Genomic DNA, 21247 nt, shown 5'->3' with positions numbered 1-21247 from the left:
GCTGTTAGATAGGCTGGGAGTGGTGGCTTACGCCTATAATCCAGCACTTTGGGAGGCTGAGGCAGGAGGATCACTTGAGGCCAGAAGTTCAAGACCAGTCTGGGCAACATAGTGAGACTCTGTCTCTACAATTTTTTGTCTTTTAAATTTAATTAGCCAAGTGTGGTGGTGCATGCCTGTAGTCCTAGCTACTCCAGAGGCTGAGGTGGGAGGATTGCTTGAGCCCAGGAGTTTGAGGCTGCAGTTGAGCTATGATTCATACCACTGCACTCCAACTTGAAGAGCCTGAAAAAAAAAAAAGTTCCGTAGACATAAAGGACATGACTAAGTAGGTTAGAATATAGTAAGCGGGCCAGGCACAGTGGCTCATGCCTGTAATCCCAGTACTCTGGGAGGCCGAGGTGGGCAGATTGCTTAAGCTCAGAAGTTCGAGACCAACCTGAGCAACATGATGAGAACCCTATCTCTACAAAATTACAAAAAGTTAGCCAGGTGTGGTGGCACGCACCTGTGGTCCTAGCTACTCGGGAGGCTGAGCTGGGAGGATCTCTTGAGCCTGGGTGGCAGAGGTTGGAGTGAGCCAAGATCCCCACCACTACACTCCAGCCTGGGCGACAGAGTGAGATGCCATTTCAGAACAAAAACAAAAACAAAAAAAGAATAGAGTAAGTGAATGAAAAGTTGTGCATCCATTACACTTTTATTTATTTATTTTTGAGACAGGGTCTCTTGCTCCATCATACAGGCTGGAGTGTAGTGGCAAAATCACAGCTTACTGCAGCTTTGAACTCCTGGGCTCAAGCAATCTTCCAGCCTCAGACTCCAGAGTAGCTAGGCTTTCAGGCACATGGCACCAGACCTGGCTAATTTTTTTTTTGTTTTTTTTTTTCCCTTCAGATGGAGTCTCACTCTGTCACCCAGGCTGGAGTGCAGTGGCGCCATCTCGGCTCACTGCAAGCTCTGCCTCCTAGGTTCACGCCATTCTCCCGTCTCAGCCTGCCGAGTAGCTGGGACTACAGGCGCCCACCACCACGCCCAGCTAATTTTGTTTTTGTATTTTTAGTAGAGATGGGGTTTCACCATGTTAGCCAGGATGGTCTCAATCTCCTGACCTCATGATCCGCCCGCCTCAGCCTCCCAAAGTGCTGGGATTACAGGCGTGAGCCACCACGCCCGGCTGACCTGGCTAATTTTTAAATATTTTTGTGTAAAGATGATAGGGTCTCACTATGTTGCCCAGGCTAGTCTTGAACTCCAGGCCTCAGGTGACTCTCCCATCTTGGCTCCATTAAGCTTTTAACTACAAACTACACTGAAATATGAAAAAGTATTCAGAATGAAATGAATAAGAATGCAAAATTATAATCATACCATAAGAATACTTTCTGAGTAATCCCAGCACTTTGGGAGGCTGAGACGGGTGAATCACCTGAGGTCGGGAGTTCCAGACCAGCCTGGCGAACATGGAGAAACCCCATCTCTACTGAAAATAACAACAACAAAAAAAATTAGCTGGGCGTTGTGGAGGGCACCAGTAATCCCAGCGACTCAGGAGGCTGAGGCAGGAGAATCGCTTGAACCCAGGAGGCACAGGTTGCAGTGAGCCCAGATCGAGCCATTGCACTCCAGCCTGGGGGACGGGAGTGAAACTCCGTATCAAAAAAAAAAAAAAAATGAATACTTTCTGAAAGTATTTATTCATACAAATAAAGACTTGACCTGTGAGGTAGGAACACAAATGGGCCATGGAATCACTCATTCCACAGTATATACCGAGTGCCCTTGAAGTGCTGGGCACTGCTCCAGGATTGGGGGCGTATTGGTGAAAGAGAAGCAAGCTGCCTGCTCAGATGGCAGGGAATGGGGGACAACAGGGAGACAGTTTCCTGTTTGAGATGCTGGGAGATGCTTCGAGTAGTATATTTACTGGAAATAGACATTCGACTTGGATGTCCCTTTTTGGAAATGTGCCTGCGTCCAGGGCTGGGTTGGGGCCCCATTGAACTTTGGCTCTGACACAGCTGTTGCAACACTCAGTGGAACTGAATCCATGTTTGTCTTCCCCGGCATCCCTCACCCCAACTCTCCCCGCCACAACATACATCCCATGCCTGCCTGGGGACCCTCAAAGGTGCTTCATCATTAGGTTTGTGGCTGGGTCCCACTGAAGTAAGTCTTGGCACTCAGAGGGATAGGAATTGAATGAAGACATGAGATTACTGAGCGGGAGGCCTCTCTACGGAAATCTGTGGACTCACACGTTTACTAATGTTGCTGCAGCCCCGCACCCACCTTGGCCTTGGGCAGCCATACTCTAGGGCTTTTGTAACCTCTCCATGTGAGGAACTCAAATTAGACCTGGGTTTGGAGGCGGTGCTCCGAGCTGGCCTTTGGGGGAGGTTTTGTGCGAGGCATTTCCCAAGTGCTGGCAGGATTGTGTCACAGACACAGAGTAAACTTTTGCTGGGCTCCAAGTGACCGCCCATAGTTTATTATAAAGGTGACTGCACCCTGCAGCCACCAGCACTGCCTGGCTCCACGTGCCTCCTGGTCTCAGTATGGCGCTGTCCTGGGTTCTTACAGTCCTGAGCCTCCTACCTCTGCTGGAAGCCCAGATCCCATTGTGTGCCAACCTAGTACCGGTGCCCATCACCAACGCCACCCTGGACCGGGTGAGTGCGTGGGCTAGCCCTGTCCTGAGCACATGGGCAGCTGCCGCCCTTCTCTGGGCTTCCCTTTCCCTGCTGGCTGTGGTCGGACCCCCACTCCCGGCTCTGCCCTTTTCTCTTCTGGGTCCCCAGGGTGAAATTCTCACCAGCCCAGGGGGCTCTGGAGGCACCCCCTGCCTCCAAACTCAGAAGCTTCACTGCAGAGTCCTTCACGGAGGACGGTTCTGTGCTGGGCCTGGAGGGGCTGCCTGGGGGGCAATGACTGATCCTCAGGGTGAGCTCCTGCATGTACACTGCCCACCAGGGGCCTCATCTCCCCATTTGCAAAATCAGGGAGAGATCTGCCTGAGTCTCCTCCCAGCTGACAGTCAAAGATTCAGCATCAAGCCCCCATCACTACCTCCGACCTTCTCCCCAGATCACTGGCAAGTGGTTTTATATCGCATCAGCCTTTCGAAACGAGGAGTACAATAAGTCGGTTCAGGAGATCCAAGCAACCTTCTTTTATTTTACCCCCAACAAGACAGAGGACACGATCTTTCTCAGAGAGTACCAGACCCGGTGAGAGCCCCCATTCCAATGCACCCCCATCTCAGCTTCTGGCCAGAAGACCCTCTTCCTGGCCTTGGCCTTCCCATGGGTGGAACCGGGAGGGCTGGCTTTAATCTCCACCGGACTCTTGCCCCTGGACTGTGATGGGCGATTGGCCCACTTCTCAATAATCTTCCTGTTTTCCTTCCGCCTTCTGTTTGGCTTTAGACAGGACCAGTGCTTCTATAACACCACCTACCTGAATGTCCAGCGGGAAAATGGGACCGTCTCCAGATATGGTGAGGGCCAGCCCTCAGGCAGGAGGGTTCACCGTGGGAACAGGGCAGGCCAGCATAAGGTGGGGGCTGGATGTAGAGCCCTGGAGGCTTTGGGCACAGAGAAATAACCAGTAACATTTTTGAGCTCTAACGACGTGCTCAGAAACAACTCTAAGAGGACACTGCGAGAATTAGATGAGGAAACAGAAGAACAGAGACCTCAAATAGTTTCCCCAAGGTCACACAGCTTATAATTAGAACTAGAATTGGAACTCCAGGCTGGCTTCAGATCTGCCTCTCTCTCATGCCCTCTTTAAGATCCTTTGCAAACCAATGGTAGAAGCCTGTATGTTGGAGAGGTGGTACCTTCAACTATGTCCCCCATCACCGCAGAGGTGGCACATAGCAGGGAGCTGATGGAGCTGAACTGACACCATTTAGCATCCCGAGCCTCCTCTCTGGGCCTCATTTTCCTCATCTGTAAAACGGAGAAAGGCCCTGACAGCCACGGTCTGTGTGAGGCTCCTGAGATCCCATGTACAGAAAGTGCTTGGCGTGGAGCCGGGCACACAGCAGGGGCTGGGCACACGGTGGCCCAAAGGAGCCCCGGGCCTTCACTGATGGGCTGTGTGGCCACGGACACACCTAGGCCTCCTCACCTGTAAGACGGGCACCATTGTGCCATCTCATGTTCTCACCCAGAGGCTCTTTTTCTCTTCCAGTGGGAGGCCAAGAGCATTTCGCTCACTTGCTGATCCTCAGGGACACCAAGACCTACATGCTTGCTTTTGATGTGAACGATGAGAAGAAATGGGGGCTGTCTGTCTATGGTAGGCATGCTTAGCAGCCCCAAACTCATGCCCCTCTCAGGCCTCACCCCCCATTCACCCACCCCTGGGGCTGGCCCCTAGAACCCCAGTCCTCCCTGGCCTCCCGCCAGGCCCCACCATGTCCCCAGTCAGTCTCCTTGCTCCCCCTGCAGCTGACAAGCCAGAGACGACCAAGGAGCAACTGGGAGAGTTCTACGAAGCTCTCGACTGCTTGCGCATTCCCAGGTCAGAAGTCGTGTACACCGATTGGAAAAAGGTAAACACAAGGGATTGGGCAGTGCCCACCTTGTCCATGGCCCAACTCGGGCAGCCCCAGAGGCCCAGAGCAGGAGAGCTGCCAGGCAAGGCTGCACAGCTAGGCAGATCTTCTGCTTTTAGGCACGTGCCTCACTGTAGGGACAGCTGAGCTCTACAGAGGCCCAGGGGTGGTGGATGAGAGCCCAGGAGGGAGAAGTCCCTGTGAAACCAGGGAGGACCTCAAAGCTAACAGGAGGGAACAGCGTGAGCCACGGGGTTGGGGGATTGGCAATTGGAGGGGACGTAATGCGGGGAGTTACCACCTACAGACGCGTCCCAAACCCCAGGCTTTCACCCCACCTCCACTCCCCGCTCATTTTTAATACCCGTGCAGTGGGGAATGGATACTCTGGTTTTCAGTGTCACCCACACTGCAGCACGGCCACAGTCACCATCCCGATTTTTGCTACAAATGAAAATTACTGTATAATGAGCTCCTTAACACTTTTCTGTAAACCTGTGTTTGGAAGACTTGCGTTGGTGTGGCCCTGTGCCCAATACCTGTGAAATCACAGCACCGATGAGCTGGTTCCAATTTTTAAAATATATACATGCAGTACTTCCATGACTATTCAAAGAAAAACAATTCCATCCATTTGCCACCTGAGATGACCACCAGGGATGTGAACTACCTCCTGCCCCCATCCCCAGCCCCAGGATCCTGGGACAGGGCTTATGAACGCAACCACTGTAGTCAGCTCACTTGATCCACAGCCTGGCACCCCCACTGTCTGGCTAGGGAGCCTCGAATGGGTCCCAAGGCCACCCTGCTCCTCAGTTACATCATCTGCATAGTAGTGATGGTTGTGAGGAATTCAGGAGCTGCAGCATAAGGGCTTGGCAGGTCCTAAGTGCACAGTAAATGCCAGTGATTCTTAAGAGTCTGAGCTCCCATTGTAGAGGCAAGCAAGCTGAGGTTCAGAGACAGAAAATGACTTGCCCAAGATCACCCAGCTGGGAAGTGACAGTGCCAGGGTTGGAGCCCTGGTTGAGCTGATTCCACAGGCCAGAGCTCATTCTGCCCTCTCCCCGGAAGATCTCCCACCCTGTCCCCATGCCTCTGCTTCTCCCTCACCCCAACTCCCCGCTGCCTTCTAGGATAAGTGTGAGCCACTGGAGAAGCAGCACGAGAAGGAGAGGAAACAGGAGGAGGGGGAATCCTAGCAGGACACAGCCTTGGATCAGGACAGAGACTTGGGGGCCATCCTGCCCCTCCAACCCGACATGTGTACCTCAGCTTTTTCCCTCACTTGCATCAATAAAGCTTCTGTGTTTGGAACAGCTAAGCTGTTAGTCATTTGTTCATTCATTCATTCTGAAGCCTGCCCTGAGTTCAACCCTGGCTGGGCACTGGATAAGACGCTGTCCCTGGTGGGAAGAGCCTCACACGTGCCAGGATGGAGGATGACAGGCACCGAGTACTGTGGGAGCCCAGTACTGTGGGAAGACACTTTCTTCTGCAGGGCAAAAATCTGGGAAGGCTTCCTGGAAGGGGCATCTGAACCAATCTACAAAGATGAGGAGCATAATACAACCTGCTGTTCTGTGTACAATGTGTGATGATCAAATCGGGGTCATTTCCACCACCTCAAACGTTTACCATTTCTTTGTGTTGGGAACATTCAGTATCACACAGTGCCCATAAATATGTACATTATGTGTCCATTTAAAATAATATAAGCAAACAAATGTGAATTTCTAAACTGAGACTACTGTAAGGCCTTTCTCCTAATAGCAAGATTGTAATAAAACTTCAACTAGTCATAAAAAAAAAACCCTTTCTGTTTCTGCTGCAAGCAAGGAAATGAGAGGATGCATTTGAATAAACTTGAGGCAGAAGACCCTAAACAGGAGTGGAGGTGTGATATTGTTTGGCTCTGTGTCCCCACCCGAATCTCACATGGAATTTTCAGCCCCATGTGTTGGAGGCGGGTCCTGGTGGGAGGTGATTGTATCATGGGGGTGGTTTCTAATGGTTTAGCACCACCTCCCGAGTGCTGTTTCTCACAAGATCTCATTGTTTAAAAATGTGTAGCACCTCCCCCTTCGCTCTGTCTCTCCTGCTGTCTTGTGAAGAAGGGACTTGCTTCCTCTTTGCCTTCCACCATGATTGTAAGTTTCCTGAGGCCTCCCAGCCATGCTTCCTCTGAAGCCTGCGGAACTGTGAGTCAATTAAACCTCTTTTTTTCATAAACTACCCAGTCTCAGGTAGTTCTTTATAGCAATGTGAGAACAGACAAATACAAGGTGGATGGGGTGGGGAGACTTCAGGCATGTGGTGCCAATCACAAGGACCTTATTCCAGTATTACCATGGCCATCGGGGGAGGCACGTTGGGGGGACCAGGCTGGAGGCAGGAAGGCCCGAGTGAAGGCTGCTGTGGGCAACTAGGCAAGAGGCGGTTGCCTGGGCCAGGGCAGGGCAGGGAAGGGCTGGGGTGATGCAGAGGGCTTGGGGCCCAGGCCAGAGGGGCTGGGTGTCTCCATGGACGTGTCCTCAGGGTGCTCACCTGGGAGACCCAGAAGAAGGAGACAACACGTAAGGGTGAGGCTGGTCCCTGTAAATCAGTTGACATCTTGCAAATGTGGAGCCCTGAGGTGGAGCCAAGCCCGAGGCACAGCCCACTCAGTGGCACAAGCCACGAAGGGCCGGCCTCACCCAGACCTGGGGGCTCATGATTGACAGCCTCTTGTTACGTGAGGGAAGCAGCACCCCTTCCGTGGCAGAAAAGTTGGGCCTGAATTGTTTGAGCAATTCCGCGTGTGCAGCTGCCTACACCATCCAGGGTGATAAGACCATGAGCCTGAGGCTCTGACACCCCAGGGTCCAGTCCTGTGTCCTCAGGCACCACTCCCCTTTGTACCTCCTGTCCCAACAGCCAAGCTCCACAGGGCCAAGACTACAGCATCCTTTGCTCAGCACCCAAACCACTGCTGTGCCCACAGCACGGAGGCTGGGGACACCAAGCTGATGTCCTCAGAAGGCAAGTGGACAGGACAGCCTCTGGGGTCCCACAATGTCCTGGAACTGAAGGCTCAGAACCTACAAGAAGTTTCTCCATTTCAGTGTTACTTTCAGTGAGACACCATTTTCAACCCTACTCAGGAGGATCCGCTGAAAAATGAAACAGAAATGAGTCGTGGTGGGCAGGGCAGGGAGAAGCAAGGGAGACGAGAAGTGGGGAACATGGAAGGAAAAGCCACGTGAGGAAGAAACCAGAGGTCAAGAGAAAAAGAATCATGGAGGTAGAGGAAGCAAAAAACACACATAACAAAGAATGTGGACTTTGGAGTCAAACTAATGTGAGTTCAAACCCAGGCTCTCTCCCAAACCAGTCTGGGCAGATGGCCCAGTGGAACCTCACTCTCCTCATCAGTAAAAGGGTGGCAGAGTGAGGGTCCTGAGAGCTAGTACAGGGACTGTGTGAAGCAGACAATGCCCGGTGTTTAGCGTAAGAATCAGGGTCCAGCAGGTGCTCCCTAAACAGCAGCTGCTGTTCACTGTTGAAAGGAGCTCTGGAAGGCCAGGCGCGGCGGCTCATGCTTGTAATCCCAGCACTTCGGGAGGCCGAGGCGGGCGGATCACCTGAGGTAGGGAGTTCGAGACCAGCCTGACCAACGTGGAGAAACCCCATCTCTCCTAAAAATACAAAATTAGCCAGGCGTGGTAGCACATACCTGTAATCCCAGCGACTCGGGAGGCTGAGGCAAGAGAATTGCTTGAAACCAGCAGGGGAGGTTGTGGTGAGCCAAGATTGAGCCATTGCACTCCAGCCTGGGCAACAAGAGCAAAATGGCGAAACTCCGTCTCTGAGAAAAAAAAAAAAAAAATACTTTCTGAAAGTATTTATTCATACAAATAAAGACGTGACCCATAAGGTAGGAACGCAAATGGGCCACGGAATCACTCATTCCACAGTATACACCGAGTGCCCTTGAAGTGCTGGGCACTGCTCCAGGATTGGGGGGCGTATTGGTGAAAGAGAAGCAAGCTGCCTGCTCAGATGGCAGGGAATGGGGGACAACAGGGAGACAGTTTCCTGTTTGAGATGCTGGGAGATGCTTTGAGTAGTATATTTACTGGAAATAGACATTCGACTTGGATGTCCCTTTTTGGAAATGTGCCTGCGTCCAGGGCTGGGTTGGGGCCCCATTGAACTTTGGCTCTGACATAGCTGTTGCCACACTCAGTGGAACTGAATCCATGTTTGTCTTCCCCGGCATCCCTCACCCCAACTCTCCCCGCCACAACATACATCCCATGCCTGCCTGGGGACCCTCAAAGGTGCTTCATCATTAGGTTTGTGGCTGGGTCCCACTGAAGTAAGTCTTGGCACTCAGAGGGATAGGAATTGAATGAAGACATGAGATTACTGAGCGGGAGGCCTCTCTACGGAAATCTGTGGACTCACACGTTTACTAATGTTGCTGCAGCCCCGCACCCACCTTGGCCTTGGGCAGCCATACTCTAGGGCTTTTGTAACCTCTCCATGTGAGGAACTCAAATTAGACCTGGGTTTGGAGGCGGTGCTCCGAGCTGGCCTTTGGGGGAGGTTTTGTGCGAGGCATTTCCCAAGTGCTGGCAGGATTGTGTCACAGACACAGAGTAAACTTTTGCTGGGCTCCAAGTGACCGCCCATAGTTTATTATAAAGGTGACTGCACCCTGCAGCCACCAGCACTGCCTGGCTCCACGTGCCTCCTGGTCTCAGTATGGCGCTGTCCTGGGTTCTTACAGTCCTGAGCCTCCTACCTCTGCTGGAAGCCCAGATCCCATTGTGTGCCAACCTAGTACCGGTGCCCATCACCAACGCCACCCTGGACCGGGTGAGTGCGTGGGCTAGCCCTGTCCTGAGCACAGGGCAGCTGCCACCCTTCTCTGGGCTTCCCTTTCCCTGCTGGCTGTGGTCGGACCCCCACTCCCGGCTCTGCCCTTTTCTCTTCTGGGTCCCCAGGGTGAAATTCTCACCAGCCCAGGGGACTCTGGAGGCACCCCCTGCCTCCAAACTCAGAAGCTTCACTGCAGAGTCCTTCACGGAGGACGGTTCTGTGCTGGGCCTGGAGGGGCTGCCTGGGGGGCAATGACTGATCCTCAGGGTGAGCTCCTGCATGTACACTGCCCACCAGGGGCCTCATCTCCCCATTTGCAAAATCAGGGAGAGATCTGCCTGAGTCTCCTCCCAGCTGACAGTCAAAGATTCAGCATCAAGCCCCCATCACCAGCTTCCACCTTGTCCCCAGATCTCTGGCAAGTGGTTTTATATCGCATCAGCCTTTCGAAACGAGGAGTACAATAAGTCGGTTCAGGAGATCCAAGCAACCTTCTTTTATTTTACCCCCAACAAGACAGAGGACACGATCTTTCTCAGAGAGTACCAGACCCGGTGAGAGCCCCCATTCCAACACACCCCCATCTCAGCTTCTGGCCAGAAGACCCTCTTCCTGGCCTTGGCCTTCCCATGGGTGGAACCGGGAGGGTTGGCTTTAATCTCCACCAGACTCTTGCCCCTGGACTGTGATGGGCGATTGGCCCACTTCTCCTCAATAACATTACTGTTTTTCTTCCGCCTTCTGGTTGACTTTAGCCAGAACCAGTGCTTCTATAACTCCAGTTACCTGAATGTCCAGCGGGAGAATGGGACCGTCTCCAGATATGGTGAGGGCCAGCCCTCAGGCAGGAGGGTTCACCGTGGGAACAGGGCAGGCCAGCATAAGGTGGGGGCTGGATGTAGAGCCCTGGAGGCTTTGGGCACAGAGAAATAACCAGTAACATTTTTGAGCTCTAACGACGTGCTCAGAAACAACTCTAAGAGGACACTGCGAGAATTAGATGAGGAAACAGAAGAACAGAGACCTCAAATAGTTTCCCCAAGGTCACACAGCTTATAATTAGAACTAGAATTGGAACTCCAGGCTGGCTTCAGATCTGCCTCTCTCTCATGCCCTCTTTAAGATCCTTTGCAAACCAATGGTAGAAGCCTGTATGTTGGAGAGGTGGTACCTTCAACTATGTCCCCCATCACCGCAGAGGTGGCACATGGCAGGGAGCTGATGGAGCTGAACTGACACCATTTAGCATCCCAAGCCTCCTCTCTGGGCCTCATTTTCCTCATCTGTAAAACGGGGAGAAAGGCCCTGACAGCCACAGTCTGTGTGAGGCTCCTGAAATCTCATGTACAGAAAGTGCTTGGTGTGGAGCCGGGCACGCAGCAGGGGCTGGGCACACGGTGGCCCAAAGGAGCCCCGGGCCTTCACTGATGGGCTTTGTGGCCCCGGACACATCTAGGCCTCCTCACCTGTAAGACAGGCACCATTGTGCCATCTCATGTTCTCACCCAGAGGCTCTTTTTCTCTTCCAGAGGGAGGCCGAGAACATGTCGCTCACCTGCTGTTCCTCAGGGACACCAAGACCTTGATGTTTGGTTCCTACCTGGACGATGAGAAGAACTGGGGGCTGTCTTTCTATGGTAGGCATGCTTAGCAGCCCCAAACTCATGCCCCTCTCAGGCCTCACCCCCCATTCACCCACCCCTGGGGCTGGCCCCTAGAACCCCAGTCCTCCCTGGCCTCCCGCCAGGCCCCACCATGTCCCCAGTCAGTCTCCTTGCTCCCCCTGCAGCTGACAAGCCAGAGACGACCAAGGAGCAACTGGGAGAGTTCTACGAAGCTCTCGACTGCTTGTGCATTCCCAGGTCAGAAGTCGTGTACACCGATTGGAAAAAGGTAAACACAAGGGATTGGGCAGTGCCCACCTTGTCCATGGCCCAACTCGGGCAGCCCCAGAGGCCCAGAGCAGGAGAGCTGCCAGGCAAGGCTGCACAGCTAGGCAGATCTTCTGCTTTTAGGCACCTGCCTCACTGTAGGGACAGCTGAGCTCTACAGAGGCCCAGGGGTGGTGGATGAGAGCCCAGGAGGGAGAAGTCCCTGTGAAACCAGGGAGGACCTCAAAGCTAACAGGAGGGAACAGCGTGAGCCACGGGGTTGGGGGATTGGCAATTGGAGGGGACGTAATGCGGGGAGTTACCACCTACAGACGCGTCCCAAACCCCAGGCTTTCACCCCACCTCCACTCCCCGCTCATTTTTAATACCCGTGCAGTGGGGAATGGATACTCTGGTTTTCAGTGTCACCCACACTGCAGCACGGCCACAGTCACCATCCCGATTTTTGCTACAAATGAGAATTACTGTATAATGAGCTCCTTAACACTTTTCTTTAAACCTGTGTTTGGAAGACTTGCGTTGGTGTGGCCCTGTGCCCTAATACCTGTGAAATCACAGCACCGATGAGCTGGTTCCAATTTTTAAAATATATACATGCAGTACTTCCATGACTATTCAAAGAAAAACAATTCCATCCATTTGCCACCTGAGATGACCACCAGGGATGTGAACTACCTCCTGCCCCCATCCCCAGCCCCAGGATCCTGGGACAGGGCTTATGAACGCAACCACTGTAGTCAGCTCACCTGATCCACAGCCTGGCACCCCCACTGTCTGGCTAGGGAGCCTCGAATGGGTCCCAAGGCCACCCTGCTCCTCAGTTACATCATCTGCATAGTAGTGGTGGTTGTGAGGAATTCAGGAGCTGCAGCATAAGGGCCCTGCAGGTCCTATGTGCTCAGTAAATGCCAGTGATTCTTAAGGGTCTGAACTCCCATTGTAGAGGCAAGTAAGCTGAGGTTCAGAGACAGAAAATGACTTGCCCAAGATCACCCAGCTGGGAAGTGTCAGTGCCAGGGTTGGAGCCCTGGTTGAGCTGGTTCCACAGGCCAGAGCTCATTCTGCCCTCTCCCCGGAAGACCTCCCACTCTGTCCCCATGCCTCTGCTTCTCCCTCACCCCAATTCCCTGCTGCCTTCTAGGATAAGTGTGAGCCACTGGAGAAGCAGCAGGAGAAGGAGAGGAAACAGGAGGAGGGGGAATCCTAGCAGGACACAGCCTTGGATCAGGACAGAGACTTGGGGGCCATGCTCCCCCTCCAACCCGACATGTGTACCTCAGCTTTTTCCCTCACTTGCATCAATAAAGCTTCTGTATTTGGAACAGCTAAGCTGTTAGTCATTTGTTCATTCATTCATTCTGAAGCCTCCCTGAGTTCAACCCTGGCTGGGCACTGGATAAGACGCTGTCCCTGGTGGGAAGAGCCCCACACACGCCAGGATGGAGGATGACAGGCACCAAGTGCTGTGGGAGCCCAGCACTGTGGGAAGACACTTTCTTCTGCAGGGCGAAAATCTGGGAAGGCTTCCTGGAAGGGGCATTTGAACCAATCTACAAAGGTGAGGAGCATAATACAACCTGCTGTTCTGTGTACAATGTGTGATGATCAAATCGGGGTCATTTCCACCACCTCAAACATTTACCATTTCTTTGTGTTGGGAACATTATCACACAGTTCCCCATAAATATGTACATTATGTGTCCATTTAAAACAATACAAGCAAACAAATGTGAATTTCTAAACTGAGACTACTGTAAGGCCTTTCTCCTAATAGCAAGATTGTAATAAAACTTCAACTAGTCATAAAAAAAAAATCCTTTTCTGTTTCTGCTGCAAGCAAGGAAATGAGAGGATGCATTTGAGTAAACTTGAGGCAGAAGACTCTAAACAGGAGTGGAGGTGTGATATTGTTTGGCTCTGTGTCCCCACCCGAATCTCACATGGAATTTTCAGCCCCATGTGTTGGAGGCGGGTCCTGGTGGGAGGTGATTGTATCATGGGGGTGGTTTCTAATGGTTTAGCACCACCTCCCGAGTGCTGTTTCTCACAAGATCTCATTGTTTAAAAATGTGTAGCACCTCCCCCTTCGCTCTGTCTCTCCTGCTGTCTTGTGAAGAAGGGACTTGCTTCCTCTTTGCCTTCCACCATGATTGTAAGTTTCCTGAGGCCTCCCAGCCATGCTTCCTCTGAAGCCTGCGGAACTGTGAGTCAATTAAATCTCTTTTTTTCATAAACTACCCAGTCTCAGGTAGTTCTTTATAGCAATGTGAGAACAGACAAATACAAGGTGGATGGGGTGGGGAGACTTCAGGCATGTGGTGCCAATCACAAGGACCTTATTCCAGTATTACCATGGCCATCGGGGGAGGCACGTTGGGGGGACCAGGCTGGAGGCAGGAAGGCCCGAGTGAAGGCTGCTGTGGGCAACTAGGCAAGAGGCGGTTGCCTGGGCCAGGGCAGGGCAGGGCAGGGAAGGGCTGGGGGGATGCAGAGGGCTTGGGGCCCAGGCCAGAGGGGCTGGGTGTCTCCATGGACGTGTTCTTAGGGTGCTCACCTGGGAGACCCAGAAGAAGGAGACAACACGTAAGGGTGAGGCTGGTCCCTGGAAATCAGCTGACATCCTGCAAATGTGGAGCCCTGAGGTGGAGCCAAGCCCGAGGCACAGCCCACTCAGTGGCACAAGCCACAAAGGGCCGGCCTCACTCCAACCTGGGTGCTCGTGATTGACAGCCTCTTGTTACGTGAGGGAAGCAGCACCCCTTCCGTGGCAGAAAAGTTGGGCCTGAATTGTTTGAGCAATTCCACGTGTGCAGCTGCGTACACCATCCAGGGTGATGGGACCATGAGCCCGAGGCCCTGATGTCCTGGGGTCTAGTCCTGTGTCCACAGGCACCACTCCCCTTTGTACCTCCTGTCCCAACAGCCAAGCTCCACAGGGCCAAGACTACAGCATCCTTTGCTCAGCACCCAAACCACTGCTGTGCCCACAGCACGGAGGCTGGGGACACCGAGCTGATGTCCTCAGAAGGCAAGTGGACAGGACAGCCTCTGGGGTCCCACAATGTCCTGGAACTGAAGGCTCAGAACCTACAAGAAGTTTCTCCATTTCAGTGTTACTTTCAGTGAGACACCATTTTCAACCCTACTCAGGAGGATCCGCTGAAAAATGAAACAGAAATGAGTCATGATGGGCAGAGCAGGGAGAAGCAAGGGAGACGAGAAGTGGGGAACGTGGAAGAAAAAGCCACGTGAAGAAGAAACCAGAGGTCAAGAGAAAAAGAATCATGGAGGTAGAGGAAGCAAACACACATAACAAAGAATGTGGACTTTGGGTCAGACCAATGTGAGTTTAAACCCAGGTTCTCTCCCAAACCAGTTTGGGCAGATGGCCCATTGGAACCCCACTCTCCTCATCAGTAAAAGGGGGGCAGAGTGAGGGTCCTGAGGGTTAGCACATGGACTGTGTGAAGCAGACAATGCCCAGTGCTTAGCACCGGAATCAGGGTCTACCAGGTGCTCCCTAAATGGCAGGTGCTGTTTGCTATTGAAAGTACTGGAAGGCTGGGCGCCATGGCTCACGCCTGTAATCCCAGCAATTTGGGAGGCTGAGGTGGGTGGATCACCTGAGGCTGGGAGTGCAAGATCAGCCCAACCAACATGGAGAAACCCTGTCTCTACTAGAAATACAAAATTAGCCAGACGTGGTGGCGCATGCCTGTAATCCCAGCTACTCGAGAGGCTGAGGCAAGAGAATCACTTGAACCCGGGAGGCGGAGGTTGCAGTGAACCGAGATTCCACCACTGTACTCCATCCAGCCTGGGCAACCAGAGCGAAACTCAGTCTCAAAAAAAAAAAAAAAAAGAAAAAAGAAAAAAGAAAAAAGAAAGAAAGGAGCACTGGAGAGTCCAGGTGCATACTCTTGTAGACAGCAACTTGCTGTGTGCCTCATTTACATCTCTGGCCTCAGTCAAAAGGGACTTGGCTAGGCAGCCCCACCTCAAAGCCCTCCGCAGTTGAAAGATTTATGGTTCTGAGATAGGCAAAGGGGGAAAACTGGAGAAACAGAAGCCACCAGAGGGAGGCAGGCAGAGCACCCAAAAGGTCCCCTGGGAAAGGGCTTGGCTGGGCATCAAACCTACCACCCCATAAACTTGACATTGAAGGCAAAAGTTAATGACATACAGCAGAGACACGGATGGCTTTGGGTATTTTTTTTGTCTTCTTTTCTTTTTTTAAGATCAATATTCATTCTTCATTTGCCCTCGTAACGAAAATAGATTTTTAAATGCCTCAAATATACAAACATCATTGATGCACACACATTCCAGAAATGCAGAGGTATGCTGCTGCCACGGGGTAGGGGTGCGGGAGGCGGCCTGGCTTCATGGCCGCAGACCGTGCCCCAGCCCGGGCCTGGCAGGTAGCTGGCCACTGATAAATGCCACTGGGATCCTAGGAGAAGCTGGGGACCATGCGTGAGGTACTGAAGGGGACCATGGTGGATGGCATCCTGGGCACTTTGTAGCTTGTCTGAGGGAAAGGCCTCTGCTGCCATAGAAAAGCTGGACACATGTCACCCTGGGGCCCTGACATCCTAAAATGCCCCACTGACTACCAGTCACTAGGAGAAAGGTCTCCGGCTATGCCCTTCCCAGTGATGCTTGCCCCAGAGTGACTGGTCACAGGTGGGGGACAGGTTTGCTCCAGAAACCATAGGCCTTTCCTTTCTTGTCTGGCCCCCTAAGGAGGACCCAAGATCAGGAAAACTCCCCAGTTTAAAAAAATATCTGTCCATCTGTATATAAAATACCTATTATTAGCTGGAGTTGCGCACATGCAGGACCAGGAGAGACTGCCTGAGGTTCTGCCTGGATCGAAGGAGGCCTCGCTCACAGCACCTCTGTGAGGGGACTGGTGCTCCTGGGAAGTCACTTCTCTTGGTGACAGAGCTGACACCCCCTCCACTTGGAAAGCACAGGGACTGAGCAGGCAGGGCCTGTGCTGGAGGGAGACCCTCCTGGTGAGGAACTATGCAGGCCTTCTGGGCCTCAGCAGCTCCACCCCACTCCTGGCCTGGCAGGCCACCTGCCCACCCACCCACTCATCTGCCTCTGGGTCCCCAGTGAAGTCAGAAGAGGCAGGAGCCCCGCAGGCTGTGAGCCTGGCGCAGGTCGGCCGACAGCGAGCTTCTCATCTGCCTGGTGGTGGAGCGGACGCTCTCGGCAGCCTGCACGGCCCGGCTCAGGGCCTTGTTGAGCTCCTCTAGGTCGCCCAGGTCAAGCTGGATGGAGTGCCGGTGTCTCCGGGCTGGTGGGGGAGAGGCTGTGGGCGGCCACTTGGTGGCTGGTTGGGCTGAGGTAGGTCCTGCGGGCGCATAGTACCTGAGGAGAGAAGTGAGTGGGCTCGTTACACATGGGGAGGGCTGGGGACAAGCCGAGGAGCACCGTGTGTGGGGTCGACCCACTTCTAAATCCCAGCTGGGCCACTGGCTCCTACTCTCTGGGTCTCAGTTTCTTTACCTCTAAAATGGGAATAATGGGCACACATCCAGGGATTTCTCAGAAAGATGAAGGAAGATAACAACATGAGTGCCTGACCCAGAACAGGTGTTCAAGGACAGGAAGTTCAATCTACCTGTTCATCTGATTTACTGCCCATCTAGTACATGCCAGCCAGCGTGCCAGGCTCTGGGGTTACAGTGGGACAAGAAAACATGGACTCCTGCAACCTTCTTGGAGCCGGATCTTGGGAAGGCCAGGATCACCCTAGGCTTGATAGCAAAACCCCCTCATTGAAGAATATCTGGGGGTTCCATTTGCCAAGCAAGGGGTGCTGGAGAAAGGCAATAATTAATAATTAATAATAGTAATAATAATAATAATAATAGGGATTCTGCAGGAGTGGGAGGGTCTGGCCCCATGTCCTGGGAAGTGGGTAGAAGAGCATCCTTCCTAGCCCAGTCCTATAGGAATGTGAGGTGTTGTTTTAAAGTGCTCTGGGAATGGGCTGACAAGCCCATTGAGATGAAGCACGGATTTCCCTAAGAGGTGACAATGGCATCCATCAGGGCCACTAAGTTTAGGGTTCAAGGAAACCAGCAGTAGGCAAGAGGGGGTGTGGCCTCAGCACTGTTAAATAAAGGGTGTGTGTGGTGGAGGAGGGAGATAAAGAAGCATGGACCTAAATCAGGAATAAGTTTAGGAGGACGCAGCAGAGTCATTCATTGGCATCTTGCTTGGCACACTGTAAACTCTGGCTTTATTCCTGAGCCCCCCCTGTCTAACTTGCATTGTTATACAGTGTGTAGAAACAGATGATCCAAACAGACATTTCTCCAAAGGAGCTATTCAAATGGACAATACGTACATGAAAAGATGCATATCCTTAGCCATCAGGAAATGCAAAGTGAAACCACTGCACACCCCCAACATCAAAAAGGACAGATAGCAACAAGTGTTGAGAAGAATGTGGAGAAACTGGAATCCTCAGCACTGCTGGTGGGAATGTAAATGGTGGAGCCACTGTGGAAAACAGTCTGACAGTTCCTCCAACAGTTAAACCCAGTGCCTAGCCCAGGGCTGGCATCCTCATCTTTGGTACCCATGTACCAGTTGGTGCCTTTATCTTTATTTTACAGATGAGCAAAGCGGAGCTCAGAGAAGCTAAGTGATTCAGGAGGCAGTAGAATGCACCAGCCTTAGCAGCTCAGGCCCTGGAGCCCTGCCCCAAATCCCAGTCATTCTGCTGGGCTACTCATGGGACTCTGGACAAGCTAAGTCACTTTGCAAGGCCTCTGTTTTCCCACCTAAAACGACCACAGTTAGCAACCTCTCAGCTTAGAGTTGATGGAAAATTCAGGTAAAAAGCTGGCACTGCCTGGCTCCGGTAAGTGCTCCATAAACGTGAGCTCCTAAGACCCAGAGTCAGACAGCTGGAAGGGGCAGCCATGGGTTCACACCTGGGCCCGACTCTCCCCACCTATCTAATGTGTGCTAATTGGCAAGCAGCAGATGCTGATAAAATAATCTGAACTGTATGAACGGGCTTCTTGCATCCCCAAAACAGCAGCCTGCACTCCCTCCTCTAGGGACTGTCTGGTGTAAGTAACTACAGAGGCTCCTCAAATTACAATGGGGTTATGCCCCTATAAACCCGCTGTAAAGTCGAAAAATCATAAATCGAACCATTGTAAAAGTAGGGACTGTCTGGGCTGGGTTTTCATACACCCCCATCTTCTGTTAATTTGATGACCAACTTGGCCTGAAAGTTACCCAAAACTCTCCCTAGGGCCAACACTGAAAAAGTCCCTCTGGGCTGGAAAGTCTCGGCTGCAGGGGCTATGGGGCGGCTGCCCAGCAGGGGGCAGCACAGGCCCACTCCGCTTTCCAAACTACACTGGTCTCAACCACTGGGCCTGTTCAGTCCTGCTGACCAGCAGCTGGAGAAACTTCAGGGTGTCACCAGCGCAAATTCTAGCAGCATTAGAAGCACCATCATTATTGGCCAACTTCTATGTACTATGGGCTTTCCATGCATTAATTCATTCAATCCTCAGCACAACCCACTTCGCAGAGAAGGAAACTGAGGCATAGGTATAACCCGCCCATCCTGACTTGGAAACAGCAACCTGGTGAGTTCTGCCCATAGGCCTGAGCCTGGAAGAATGTGAAATGGGGCCTCAGGAGAAGTAAAGACTCCATGGCTACCGTGGGGTCACCAAATTCTGGGCAAAAGCTTTCCCGATCAATGAGTTGGAACACTGGCAGGCGCTTTCCCCCGTGTCTGCTGGAGGTCTGAGCATGCAGCATTGGTTCTCATCTCTGCTGGAGTGGAAGATTCCTTAACGACTTGCTTAGACTCAGCTGAGAGGGCAGCAAGAAAGCAAATTTACATACCGGGCGCGGTGGCTACACCTTGTAATGCCAGTGCTTTGGGAGGCCAAGGCGGGCAGATCACCTGAGGCCAGGAGGTCAAGACCAGCCTGGCCAACATGGCGAAACCCATCTCTACCAAAAATACCAAAAAAATTAGCCGGGTGTGGTGGCACACTATTGTATTCCCAGCTACTTGAGAGAAGGAGGCATGAGAATAGCTTGAATCTCGGAGATGGGGGTTGCAGTGAGCCAAGATGGCGCCACTGCACTCCAGCCTGGGCGACAAAGCCAGGCCCTGTCTCAGAAAACACATATACATAAAAAATTTTTAAAAGCACATTTATAGGCCTGGTACCCGAACAGAGGACCAGGGCTGGATGGCGCCTTGGGTCCCTGCTCCACCAAGCACCAGCCCTCACAGTGACGCAGGCCCTCACTGCCTACACACCCAGGCTTCTGGCAACACAGCCACTGAAGACATCCAGTCCCAATCGACTCATTTCACAGCAGGGGAAGCAGGCAGAGAAGTAGCTGCTGACAGCTGAGACAAGAAGACAGGTTTCCTACTTCTGGGGACTGGGCTTTTGTCCCTGCACAATCCTATCATGTTGAACCCACTTTTACTCCTTCTTCTTCCTACTAGTGACAACACTGAGCAACAGCAACATTCTCTGTGATGGCGAAGCTACTGTTTGCTCAGCAATGAGCACGTGACCACATGGCACCACAAACTCCACACACTTCTCATTTGGTTCCTGCCATGTGCCACACTTAATCCTCATGCACAGGATTAAGTACGTGGTTGAGACTCTTCCCCCATTTAACAGACGGGGAAGTGGAGGCTCTGAGAGGAAGTTAGTTTGCCAAGGCCACAGTGCTACTAGGGGGCAGATGGGACTCCACGGTAGCTCTGGCCAACTCCAAACCCAAGCCACTTCTGTCTCGGCTGCCCTGCCTCTCCTGGCTTGACTGATGTTACGTCCAGAATCTGTGCAAAAAGTCCTACAATATTCCCGACCAGGACTCCCCAAAGATGTCCAGGTCATCAAAAACAAGGAAGGTCTGAGGATCTGTCACAGCCGAGGGGAGCCTAAGGAGGCATGACAATCGCATACCACATGGGATCGTGGATGGGATCCTGGAATAGAGACAGGACTTTGGAGGAAAACGGCCTGAAGGAACTACGAACTTCAGTTACCAATAATGTATGGATATGGCTTCATTAACGTGGCCAATGTGCCACATTAATGTAAGATATTAATAATAGGGGAAACTGTTTGTGCATGAGTGAGGAGGATTGTGGGAATCTCTCTGGACTATCTGCTCAATTTCTCTATAAATCTAAAACTGTCCTAAAAAATAAAGTCTATTAAAAAACCCAGTGCTCATCACTTACTTGCTGAGAAAACCCATAAGGAAAATGGAAGATGGCTAGGATTCTCAGTCTCCACAAAGTTATAAGCTCCCAGAGGGCAGGGCCCTCTTGCTAGTCCCCTTCACTGCTGGGTCCCAGGGCTGAGCACTCTTCTTGGTACATGGGTTTGTTGAGTGACTATATGAGTGTTGGGCTCCTACTGCATGTTATCCACTCAGGGATAAAACACAGGAGGAGTATACTGCATCTCAGCTGCCCCACCCAGGTCTGAATGCTAACATATTCAGTGATCTACAGAAAGAGGCTGGGAAGGTCAGAATGAAGGCTCTTACACAGCGGCAGGTGGATAAGGCATGATGGGAACCGAGGAGATGTAGGCAAAGGCCGGAGGGGCTGGTGCTGGGGGCGCTGTTGCCAGATACCACAGTCCGGGGGGCGGGCGTGGCGATGACCCCGCCTGCTTGCTCCTCTGCTTGGGGCTGGGAGTTGAAGGTGCTTTTCTCCTCGTGGTGGCCTTCTCTGCCCCTATCAGGGAGGGAACAGCACAGAGAGACAGAGTCTGACCACTTGGCAGATCCAGCCAAAGATGGAGGGTCCACCCAGCCCTTCCCCTATGAGAGCTGGACAGGCCCTACCCTGTGAGACTCCATGTTGGGGAGGTCTCTCTTTGGG

General features: G+C 52.4%; 3 protein-coding genes across 12 annotated transcripts in view; 2 read left to right on the top strand and 1 right to left on the bottom strand.

Annotated features, from left to right (window-relative positions):
• Positions 1 to 701: 701 nt before the first annotated feature.
• ORM1 (orosomucoid 1) lies at positions 702 to 5924 on the top strand. Its single transcript, XM_034928911.3, has 6 exons — positions 702 to 2672; positions 3088 to 3230; positions 3429 to 3499; positions 4201 to 4308; positions 4461 to 4564; positions 5704 to 5924. The coding sequence occupies exons 1-6, from the start codon at positions 2559 to 2561 to the stop codon at positions 5767 to 5769; spliced, it is 606 nt and encodes a 201-aa protein (XP_034784802.1). The 5' UTR covers positions 702 to 2558; the 3' UTR covers positions 5770 to 5924.
• Positions 5925 to 7548: 1624 nt separating this feature from the next.
• Positions 7549 to 15293, top strand: ORM2 (orosomucoid 2). The gene is made up of 6 exons (XM_034928918.4): positions 7549 to 9430; positions 9845 to 9987; positions 10189 to 10259; positions 10963 to 11070; positions 11223 to 11326; positions 12467 to 15293. Exons 1-6 carry the CDS (start codon positions 9317 to 9319, stop codon positions 12530 to 12532), a joined length of 606 nt encoding a protein of 201 aa, XP_034784809.2. The 5' UTR covers positions 7549 to 9316; the 3' UTR covers positions 12533 to 15293.
• Positions 15294 to 15522: 229 nt separating this feature from the next.
• Positions 15523 to 21247, bottom strand: part of AKNA (AT-hook transcription factor) — a 62466-nt gene continuing 56741 nt past the window's right edge. For all 10 annotated transcript variants that reach the window (XM_034928913.3, XM_055117720.2, XM_063594252.1 and 7 more), the window contains 2 exons: positions 20908 to 21100; positions 15523 to 16707 (listed from right to left, as the gene is read on the bottom strand). In XM_034928913.3, coding sequence (XP_034784804.2) covers positions 16455 to 16707; positions 20908 to 21100 — 446 coding nt within the window. In that variant the 3' untranslated portion in view covers positions 15523 to 16454. The remainder of the gene's footprint in view (positions 16708 to 20907; positions 21101 to 21247) is intronic.

This window comes from Pan paniscus, chromosome 11, assembly GCF_029289425.2.
Source record: "Pan paniscus chromosome 11, NHGRI_mPanPan1-v2.0_pri, whole genome shotgun sequence".
Taxonomy (NCBI): Eukaryota; Metazoa; Chordata; class Mammalia; order Primates; family Hominidae; genus Pan; species Pan paniscus.
This window is presented reverse-complemented; position numbering and strand designations above follow the sequence as displayed.